Source organism: Talpa occidentalis, unplaced genomic scaffold (assembly GCF_014898055.3).
Source record: "Talpa occidentalis isolate TD23 unplaced genomic scaffold, MPIMG_talOcc4v2.1 talOcc4.5, whole genome shotgun sequence".
In the NCBI taxonomy this organism is placed as follows: domain Eukaryota; kingdom Metazoa; phylum Chordata; class Mammalia; order Eulipotyphla; family Talpidae; genus Talpa; species Talpa occidentalis.
The window spans coordinates 125,622,005-125,633,207 of NW_023604861.1; the positions used below are offsets into that span (position 1 = coordinate 125,622,005).

The 11,203-nt window shown below is 56.3% G+C and overlaps 1 protein-coding gene across 1 annotated transcript; it reads right to left on the reverse strand.

Annotated features, from left to right (window-relative positions):
- Nucleotides 1-362: 362 nt before the first annotated feature.
- SLC35F6 (solute carrier family 35 member F6) lies at nt 363-10,979 on the reverse strand. Its single transcript, XM_037528369.2, is given in 8 exon segments — nt 363-631; nt 634-933; nt 2,174-2,284; nt 2,987-3,115; nt 3,118-3,198; nt 3,469-3,640; nt 4,300-4,372; nt 10,835-10,979. Coding segments are annotated over 8 exon segments (1,110 nt in total). The 5' UTR covers nt 10,912-10,979; the 3' UTR covers nt 363-464.
- Between the last annotated feature and the right edge of the window lie 224 nt (nt 10,980-11,203).

An 11,203-nucleotide genomic window follows, 5' to 3' on the forward strand; every position in this document is an offset into this window, starting at 1 on the left:
AGGAAGTGCCAGTGGAGTTTGCAGCTAAAACCTGGGTCATCAGCAGGCCCAGGGACTACATCACAGGTTTAGAACACATGGTGCCTAATTTTAGCTTGGCTTTGCTCACTGACTTCTTCCTTTGGAGAACCAGATCTAGCTTATGACCAGGAGGAACCCCTACGGTTCTTCATTCCTGCAGTTCCACTTCATGATTTAGCTCTACAGCTGCAGGAGGGGTTCGGAGGGCTGGGGGGGTGCTTGGTGGGGTCAGTCACTGCACTCAGGTCTGTGGAGGGCTGAGTAATACCTCCTCGTAGGGGGTGGTGACAAAGGAGGACCTGGGTGTCCTGTTATCGTCTGTCAGCAGCTGCCCGGGGGGTGTCTGTGGGAGGGGGAGAGGTGAGGCCTCAAGGCTCACCAGCCTGTGTGGCCCCAGGGCGAACAAGGAGCATCCAGGAGGCAGCCAAGGTCCCATAGGAGTTTCAGCTGGTTTCGTTGATGGGAGTCCGTGAGCCCCCCAGCAGTCTCTCATGCTCACCCTCCTCTGCTGGGGACCGGCTCCTGGACAGGCAGGCCAGCAGTGGGCGGTGCAGTCCGTTGTAGAGGGCAGTGCCTGTCAGGAGAACAAGGAAGCCGAGGATCTGCAGGGGTGGAAGGCCTCCCAGCGCAGCGCCAGACTCAGGGCCCAGATGACGATGGTACGCAGGCTGTCCAGCACCATGCGGGTGGTGGCGCTCAGTTCCTTGGTGACGCTGATGCCCGCAAAGTTGAAGAAGGCAATGCTGCTGATGTTGCCCAGCAGTGCCACGGCGATGAGTGGCTGCCGGCCGATCTGGCAGAAGGCATCCAGTGCGTCCTCCAGGGTCCCACGGGGGTTGCCGCTGAAGGAGCTGGCCGGGATATAGTACATGGGCACCAGCAGCAGGGAGAGGATCACGAAGCCGAAGAGGCCTGCGGGAGTGGAGGAGGCACATCACTCTGCTTGGCCCCCAGACCCCAGCACAACTTGCCCAGTAAGGCCACCTCTGATCTCCATGCTGCTCCTTCCCAGCAACCCTCACACCAGCTCCTTCCTCTTCCTCAGGGCCTGGCATCTGTCCCTTCATCAAGAGAGATTCCAGCGGCCAGCTGGAATGGGCTGATGGGCTCTAGCTGCCCCTTCTCACTTGACTCGGTCATTTTCTGACTGGCCAGGAGTGAGAAATACACTCTATAAAGTGACCCAGTGGAGGTGGGTGCGGATGCGTGGCACCCACGCTTTCATAACACTCTAGCTCCTGACGGACCGTGCCAACACCTGAAATCCTACACTGCTCATTTCAGAAAGAATTGCTGGCCACAGCCTGATTCCACTGCACCGGTCTGTGATGAGGAGCCGGACCAGCATGTAGATAACCACACTGCTCCCCTTAGAGTCCTGCTGGGAGCAAAATATGAGTGGAAACAAACAGTATGCTGGGGGATGCAGTTGATTTCACTGACTTACGTTCTGCCGTAAGCCCCTCAAGTCACGGTGGACCAGGCACAGACAGCTCCGGTGAGGCCGCGGCCACACTGGAGTAGTAGGGCTCGAATCCATCCTGCTCATCTCACTGTGACTTCATAGTACTTGCCTGCTTAAAATCTTTCAGTGGTTCCTCCCAGCCTGTCAGTAAATCTACTTACTTGCCTGATGTTCAAGGTTTTCAAGGACATGACCTTGACCTCTTCAGTTTCTGATTTCCCAAATAGGCAACCAGCATCTCACCCAAACAATTCATCCCTTGCTTCCAAATTCATGTCCAGTTCTCCCCACCTTTGCTCTGTCCTGTCTGTCCTTCCCACTCTGGCCTATTGAAGTCTGAAGCTCAAATGCCACCTATCCCGAGACGTTCAGGTATGCTTGGTGAATGAAACAAGGGCAAGGGTGGTCTGAGCTGAAACGCACTGCTGGTCAGCTCCTCTGAAGTGGGCCTTGAGGTCATTCATTGCATATTCACCCTCTCCTGGCTCTTGGCTGTGTGCCTGGCAGGCACTGGGGTATTTGTCAACAGGCACGTGGTGAGGGTGGAAGGAACAGGGCAGGAGGCCCGCCTCTCTCAGGATGCCCAGCACCTCACCCTATGCTCTCCCCTGTGCATGAAAGCCACAGGCTACATTCCAGTGCACATGCCCTCAGCACCTTCCTTCCAGCCCCTGTGCCCACACATACCCTCAGTGCCAACAGCCCGCAGCGGGTGCACGTTGTGCTTGTAGACGAACTTCTCCTCTAGTACCATCTGGATGGAGACGATAATCTGGGCCATGATGATCAGCAGGTCCCCTGTGGCAAAGGAGGGGCCATGGTGATGCCAGGCCTGCACTGGAGTTGGGGTTGGGAGACAGCCTGGCCAAGGGGCAGTCGGCAGGGTGGCAGGCCCGTGGCAGAGGGAGATGGTCCTCCGGGGACAAAACAACACACACAGCCCCTGACTTGCAGGATACTGTGGAGTTCATGAGGCATGATGGCCCACGCCTGATCTCCTGGCCTCAGAGTGGCAGGGCCAGGCAGAGGGGCAGACACCTGCTCTGGGCTGAGGCTCCAGAAGATCCAGACGTCTGCCTGAGTCTGAGAGCTGCACAAAGTGGATCTTGGAAGACCAGCAGGCTTTGAGAGAGACACTTTTGGTTTAGTCCCATCTCTGAGTGACAAAGTAGTCACTGCACTGGTGTTCAGCCCCTCCTCTCCCAAATGCTGGAGTTTGTAGGTCCACACATAAGTGTGCTTCAGCACAAGCCCCTCCCTCCTGTAAGCCCCCTTCTCACCCTGCTTGTGCCTCTCAGGTCTTCCCTACATGCTATGCATCTTTAGGTACAGGTCCACACCAGCTTGTCCCCCACATGCCCTCACGAGGGCGTGGCATCCAGCAGGGCTTGGGAATGTTAGCTGAACTGTGCTGGGCTCCCAGAGAGGATAGGCTGGGGCAGAATGGGACAGGACAGGACAGGACGGTGAGGGCAGCCTGGGGGGACCATCCGGCCGTACCTGTGATCACTTCGCTGAGCTTGTGCTGGTCGTCGTGCTTGCTCAGGAGGTCCGCCAGGCCCACGACCACCAGCCCCGCAATGGTGGCGAGGATGCCCAGCCACTGGCTCAGCACCAGCCTCCGCCCAAGAAGGCCACCGAGAAGAGGCCTGTGAATATGATCACTGCTCCCCGAAGCATCTGGAAGCTAGAGGCGCTGGTCATGGTCAGGGCTGGGGGAGGAGAGAAGCAGGATGTTAGCTGCTGAGGGCAGAAGCTGTCTATTCACCGAGGTGTCCTCAGGGCTGAAGACAAGTGTAGCATATTGTTAGTGCTCACTAAACCTTGGTTGAATGTGAGAGTGTGTTTGTGAGAGAGAGAAAAAGAGAGAGAGTGCCAGACAGTCCGTGGGAGGGTGGTGGGATGAGATGAAGATAAGTTTGGGGGGAGGCTGTTTTATCAGTGGCTTCGCTCAGCCCTTTTGACTTGGCTTGGCTACTCACCCACATACATGATGCTGGTCCCGGTCATGTCACAGAGGGCCGGGGGCAGGAAAAGAAGGGGGTTGAAGGGCTGCTGGAGAGTCATAGTGGCGTCTGGGTGCCCCGCAGCTCTGCATTGGAGTAGGTAGAAGACAGCCAGGCAGGACAACTCCCCCAGGAACATGCCCACTGCCTGCAGGGACAGAGCCCTAGAGTTTAGAGCCAGAAGGGGCAGCACCTTTAACAAAACATTTTTTGGACACAATCTTTCTACAAATAAGAGCTTAGTATGACCCCAGCACAGCCAACAGACTAAAGTGGGGTTGCTGTGAGGGTGTGGTCAGAGATTGCCTGTAGGTCGACCCCAAAGTGTCTGAATAAACCTCCATGGAAACCTGAAGGCTGTGTAGAGTCCAGTCTGAAAACCATGGTCAAGTTCCAGATGGAGAAACAGGTCCAGAGAGGCTCAAGAACTTTTTAAGGTCATTGAGCAAGTTGCTGGTAGAGCTGAAGGCTGTTGCTTCCCAATCTAGCAACAAGGTATGTTCTGCTCAGTGACCATCCCTTCCAGTGGGCTCGCCGTGGGCGGAGAGCAGGTTGATGTGGTGAGGGTTGGCCTCGTGGTGCCCAGGGCATGGCTGCTCACCAGGGCTCATGTGAGCTTCAGGCAGAGAACTGAGGCCTCTGCCCCTTCCAGGAGTGCCTCATACCCTGGCCTCTGCTCTGCAAAGGCAGGGAGAGCAGTGGACAGGTGTTCCCTAGGTCAGGAAGCAGCAGGGCTTCACAGGGGCACCTGGCCTGAGGTTTGGAAGAGGGAAGGTGGGGAGGGATCAGGATGGATGGGGCAGATACCTGGAGGAAGGGATGCTGGAAGCTGTGCTCTTTGCTCCCTCCACATCCTTGGGCCACCAAGTTGTCCGCCCACCTGCAGCAGAGAGAGAGAAGGTCAAACCCTGCAGTGGGTGGGTCCAGCAGCCCTGGCCTGGTGCCCAGCTTGCTTCTCTTAAGGTCAAGAAGCTGGACTTGGGGGACTTGGCTCAGAGGGGTTTGTCTCTGTGGCAAGTTTTTATCAGAGATTGTGGACAGAACGTGGGGTCTGGGGAACTTTAACTGAGATTTCATGAACCTTAATTGAATCCTAACAGTTCTTCAAATTACGAATGTAGTACCATGGTACCCGCGAATCTGTGACACGCAGAAATCACAGCTATTCTCATTATCACATGAGATTCACTGCAGCTAGTGTAAGGAGCATTTACACTCATCCAAATTTACAGCAATTTTATGTATTAAGCACAGCGGCACACATACATATTACTATATCACACATTTGCTTTTTTAATAACTTTATTTCAATATAATTAGCTTTTTCTGTAACCCTCAATTTTTTATTTGCACATTTTCAAATGTTACTCTGGGCGTCATCAGAATGTCAAAGGCACCCATGGCACAAAACTGTCAGGAGCTCCTGGGCCACAAGGGACATGACCCTGACACATACCACCCTGGTCCCCTTCCTACAACCTGGGGGTTCAGAGCATCTTTCTAGCATGACTCTAAAGCGGGGGCAAGTCCGTAGCTCTGGAGGCGTGATCTGGCCACACGCTGGCAGGCAGGGTGACTGACCAGGGCTGGCTTCCCGCTGGGCCACCTTCATTCTGTAGTGTCTGCCAGCTGCGCCCTGAAGCTTTGGCCCCTGAATTCCCTGGGTTTAGGTTTGTCTCTGGGGGCTAGTCTGATCTCTGATCTCTTTTCATTTAAAAGTCCTTCAGAGCTGGAGACTTCTTCGCCTTCTGCAGAGCCAACTGCCCTGGAGCAGGTGAGCAGGTGGGAACTCAGGGAGCTGGAGCCAGGGCCCCTGCCAAGTCCGGGAAGGTCAGCCAGGAGCCCAGGGCAAGGGCAGCTGTGGAAGCCGCTTCCTCAGTCTGATGCGGCACCTAAAGCACAAACTGGCAGGTTGCAGAACACCCCCAGTTCCAGAAGTGCAGCCACCTCCTGAAACCCCCTTTGGGCTCCTGTCCATGCCGCTTATAGTCAAGGCAACTCACATTATATCACTGTCTCAAGTAATCACTTGAGACACCTGTGAGCAGTTTCCCATCCCTCAGGCCCCTGCTCCTGGCACATCAGCACACAAAAGCTGGAACATTTCTCCACTGAATGACTGGATTCCCAGGCCCTACCAAGCAAACAGGTACTCAATCCAGAGGGAAAGGGTCCAGGGGTCATAATTTCCACCTGGGTCTGAGGTGCCCCCTGCTGGAGAACCAGTGGGCCTGTCCCCTGGGTGGGACCAGCGCTGAAGGGCTGGTTAGAGCCCCGCCCTACCAGACAGGGCTGTCTGCTTCTCTGTGTTAGGCCTGCCCAAACAGGTGGAGCTGGCAGCTTCCCAGCAGGAGAAATAGAATCTTTTTGTATCTGAGGGCCTGAGGCAGGCTCAGAGCTCCAGGGTTGGGTGTCAGCAGGACCAGCTGCTGGCCTGGCCCTTCTTCAGGCCTGGGAGAAGTAGGCGGAGGCAGCAGGCGTTTCATCCTGGCCCTGAGATGAGCTTCAGCTTATTGGGCAGGCACTGAAGGACTGGAGGGAGAGAACAGGAACGAAAACCTAGCCCCAGTTTACCCAGGATGACCCCACAGTGGCCCTCACTTGGCCATCTGCAGGACACTTCCCTCACCTGGTTTTGGAAACGCACACTCACTGCACGCCCGCCGGATCTGTGGCGAGCACTTCCGGTGGGTTGTCGTAAGCCTCACCTCCCGTCTGGGACCCTCGTTTTTTCAGATGGGACTTCGAGGTGTGGGATGGAGGGGTGGGGAGACAGTCAAGAGGGGCGGAGCTAGGGCCAACCCATCTGCTTGAGTTGACGTTCAGAGAAGGCAGCGAGACGCACAGAAGGCTCAGACTTTTGAGCTCACAGGCTGGATGAGTCACGGTTTCCTCAGCTATAACATGGGGATAACAATGCCAACACGATGGGTTGTCAAAAGCGGTGAGATGGGTAGACCTGGCACATGGCCGCTCATCAAGAAAAGCTCTTTCCTCCCCTGCTCCCCCTTTCCTTCTACTGAGCAGAACCAGCTCCCGCAGTGTGGGTGGGGGTGGCCCCAGCTCTACTCCAGCCTTAAGGCTTCTGGGAGAACAGCTATTCTCTGGGACTTCCCCTGCTGGCTGAGGCAGAGGTAGCTGGAAGGCCACATGCTATGTCCCCTGTAGTTTCGTGAGGCACAAAATGCAGAAACAGAAGAAACTCAGCTGTCAGCTCATGAAGTTCCTTATCTGACAGAGGAGGAACCCAGGTGCCAGGAGCCCGAGGAACCCAGGGGTCCCCATCTCCAGTTTGGTGACACTTCATTACTTGCTCTCCCCTTGTCTTCTTACTCTAGCTCCTTCCCAAGCCCCAGGGATGTCAGCCCCGCAGATGCACCCCTCGGTTCTCCCTAGACACTGTGTCCTGGGAAAGCCATGGCTTCCAGGGCAGAAGGTCTGGTCAGGCTGAGGGGGTGAGTCACTCTGGTGTGGGCCTGGCCAGTGAAATTCAAAGCTCAGCATTCTGAGAGGTGTGTGGGCTGGGGGGTTGGGGTGGGGGGGCTGCAGAGAGACTGAGGAAGTGGCTGATGCGGCCGCCTGAGATCAATTAGCTGTGTGTCCATTCCCCACAGAATCTCTGCCATTTCCTCTTGCACCCCCAGCTTGTCAAGTCAGTGAGTCAGCCTCACTCTCCAGCGGGGCCAGAGGGCTTCTCCACTCCCTGGGGCAAGAACAAGTGCGTTTCCGAAAACAAGTTGAGGGAGGTGTCCTGCAGATGGCCAAGTGCAGGCCCACTGTGGGGTCATCCTGGGTAAACCGGGGCTAGGTTTTCACTCCTGTTCTCTCCCTCCGGTCCTTCAGTGCCTGCCCGCCCAATAAGCTGAAGCCCATCTCAGGGCCAGGATGAAATGCAGGTGCCCCTGGCTCAGTGGTGATGAATGATGAAGAGCCCGCTTATCTCCAGGTATTTCTCAGTAGCTCCTACCAGGTGTTGGGGAAGAGGGTGGGATAGTCACGCACCCATTTTACAGATGAAACTGAGGCTTAGATCCCCTAATCCCACAGCTTCTGACCTCATGGTCTACCCTACTACATTATCCTCCTGATTTAAGGCTTTCTCCATTTAGCCTAGGAATCCCTGTGAAGCAATTATCCCAAGCCAGCTCAGAGAACTTAAGGGTATGGCAGTTGCCAAGGCCACAGTTAGGGCTGGCACAGAAAGGACAAGTGAGTGTCTCCCCAAATAGAGGTCCAGGCCTCCTGTCATTTCCTGGCAGGGCCCCTGTGCCCAGTGGACCTGATTATTGGATGGAAAGGCTCTTTACATGCAGAACCCCAGCTGGATTCCGGCAAACGGGCTCTGAAGAGCTTGACTCCATGGACACGTACTGTTCAGACAGAAAGCCCTAGCAGTGCCAGGAGATGCATCAGCAGAAGGTCCTGGGGAGGGTTGGGAGGGCAGCCTCAGAAAGAAAAAATTACTTCAGGGGCCCTCTGCCAAGACCCAGCCTGACTGGTAGCTTTCCCTCCTACGGGTGTGACCTCTGCCCCTGTCCCAGCCAGAGCAGGCCTGGCTCCCAGCAGTCCACCCAAAGCTGCTGAGTGGGCAGAGTGGCCTCCTCTGGCACAGGGCTGACCTGCGGTCCCAGCACTACACGCGGCACATGCTCATCTACTTCCTTACCCACTGTCTTTAGTCCTCTAGGGACCCAGAAGGGAAAGTCTGCTCACTCTACAGTCCAAGAAATGGCAAGAGGCTAGTATGACTCTAAAACTGAGCCCAGAGTAGCTTCTAACTCTGGGGGAAAGACAAACAGGGTGACAGCAGGATCCTGGGCTGGGAGGGAGGCTGGCTACCTGGAGGGAGGGCACTGTGAGGGCATGGACACAGCTTGTCTGTGCTTGTCTGGGTGATGTGAGAGGAAATCCCCAAGGAAGGGGACTTTGGGGACTGCAGTATGAAAAGAACAGGACTGGATTAAGATCCAGAGACCCAGGTTCTGCCTGCACATCAACCAGCAGAGTCACAAAAAAAAAAACTTCTCCAGGCGGGGCCTCCCTGGTGGTGCAAGGGGTTAAGACGCAACCTATGAAGCAATCCGCAGCCACTGAAGCACGAGTTCAATCCCCGGCCAGGGAGCTACCCACATGGCACAGCAGATCTCTCCTGACTCGCCCGCTGCTCCCCTCAGCAGTGTGTTTTCAGTAGATCTGCCTGTTCTGCTCCCCACTCTGTCTCTGGTGAATCCTCTCACCCCCTGCACCTCTGGCCTATACCCCAGTCCTTGTGTGCATAAATAAATAAATCTTAAAAAAAAAAAAAAACAAAACTTCTCCAGGGGTTTCTACTGTAAAGTGTGGGGATCAGGCAGAGAGCCCTACAGTGCCAGCACGATACCCTGACAGGTGAGTAGAGAAGCTCCAGACTCACCCCATATGGGTGGCCATAAGCAAGGATTCTAGAGCCAGACTACTCTGACCCAAATAGGAAGTCTGCCACTTGGTAGGTGAGCTGAACTTGGCCAAGCCAAACCACCTTTCCAAAACTGTTTCCTTATCTAGGGATAATGAGTTTCCCTACCCCATAGGGTGTTGATGGGAATTCACTGAGTTCCAAAGATGAAAGGAGGCCAGAACAGGGCCTGGCATGTGGCAGGTGTTATCTTGTTAGCATTCACTGTGGTGAAATTCTTGTCTGTCTGTCCCATTCTTTTCTGCCAGAAACTGCAGGTCAGCGTGACTTCAGGTCAATAATTCCCACAGGACACACAGCCTCTATCCTGTGCTCTTTCTCTCTGAGACCATGCTTTTTACAATCTGGCTTCAGAACATAGTTTAGAGTACAATTCTAGGGACTGTCATAGGTGGCTCCTGAGAGGCCCCTAATTAGGTTAAAGGGTGAGAGACAGGGTCAAAGGTTGGGCCCCCACCTGGGAGCCTCTCTCCTGCTTCCCAGGGAGCCTCCGGTTTGGAGTTTTTTAAGGAAGGAGCTGAGTCAGCAGAGTTTATCCCAGTAGTAACTGGCAATCTCCACTCGCTTTGGGGACAGCACCTGCCAGACCTAAGTCACTCTCTTAAGTACCTAACAGGCCTGGCTGGTGTGATGGATGGATAACTTGTTCCGCTGCACTCAGATCCTGAGATGGAGCCCTCCGGTTGAGTCTCTTTGATAGCTACAGGCTCAGAAAAAGGAGTGACCTTCAGGATTCTGCATCCTGAGACACATCCCAAGACACAGACATGTCTCTGCAAGACAAAGCTGGCCAGAGCCCAATTAGATACAGGCAGGCCCCTCACAGAGCTCCTTTGGGGAGTGGAGTGATTGCCAAGTGGGTACACATCTCTCTCTTCCACCTCAGACTCTAAGCAACTTGGTCACACATGTCTCCTTCCCTGAGTCCAGACAGTGCCTCACACATACAAGTACCTCATACACCAGACCTGGGGCAAACCCAAAGGGCGACAGGTGACTGCCCCCTCCCTCCCTGTCTGGCCTAAGGACACTTGTTTTCCCAGGCAGAATCCTGGATGGATCACTATCTCCTGATCCTGTGAGTCTGGCCTTGTGGCTTCATTCTGCTCTTGGTCTCTCCCACCTGTCCCTTCCTCTCCCAGCTCACCTGCCACCTATTTCCCTTCATCTACTATACAGCAGCCTTGGAGTGGCTTTCTCTGCACCAAATTACTCTTCACCTTGACCACCAGGCTTACCATATCACTCTTAAACTGTCACTCCCCTGCTCAAAGTCCCCTTTTTTGATTGTGGGCATTGTATGCGAGTTACGAAGCACTTCCATCTCTTCTTGTTGCTCCCTGGCTTCATGTCCCCACGACATGCAGAAATCTCATGGGAGGCCTTCCATGAGGGCCCCCCACTAGCCTCCTCTCTGCCGCCATGGCCCTCCACGCTCCCTGGTCACTGGGTCCGCATGGTCTCTCTGGTGGCTGCGGCCCAAGTCTGGGATCCGGGTCCACAGCTCCTGGAGAGCTGAGCCTCTGACGCCAGGGCTGCAGGGAGCGGCAAAGAGGAACCAGCCCAGCCCTTTCCGTTTAAAGATGAGGAAACTGAGGCCGGGAGACGGGAAGTGTCTCGTTAGGATCAAGCATAACGAATCCAAGCCAGGGCTCGGTTCCTCCAGCCCGGGGCACGGCCTCACCCCGCGTCTCCCCGGGCCTCGCACCCCTTAGGTGCCCCAACAACCGCGTGAGCCGACCGCTGAAACTGGGCAGGCGGGGGAGGGCAGGAGAGGGGCGTCAAGCAGGGGCGTCAAGCAGGGGCGCGCGCAGCAGGTGCGCGGGGTCCGCCGCTCCCTCGCGGGTGGCAGGAGCGCCCGGTCCTCCCCGGCCCGCCCGGACTCACTTTGCGGAGAGCGTGTTGATGGAGCCGGTGACGAGCATGAGCCCGGCCAGGAACAGCTGGTACTTGGTCCAGGCCATGGCGGCGGATGCGGGGAGCCGAAGGCACAGGACCCCCGCGGCCTCTGCGCCGGCTCCGGACCGGGTCACCCGGGGGGCTCGGGCGCGAGCGCTTCCGGGCCGGGCGTCACGTGACCGGAGCCGGCCCCGCCCCGCGCCCGCTCGCCCCGCCCCCGGGAGGCGCCGGCCGGGCCGCGCCGCAGAGCCGGGCGCCCCCGCGGTCCGGGCAGGGCCGGCGCCCCGGGTGCCAGCAGCCGGTCACAAGCCCAGGTCTCCCTGCTTGCAGACGGGCTTGCGGGGACGCCGCAGTGGG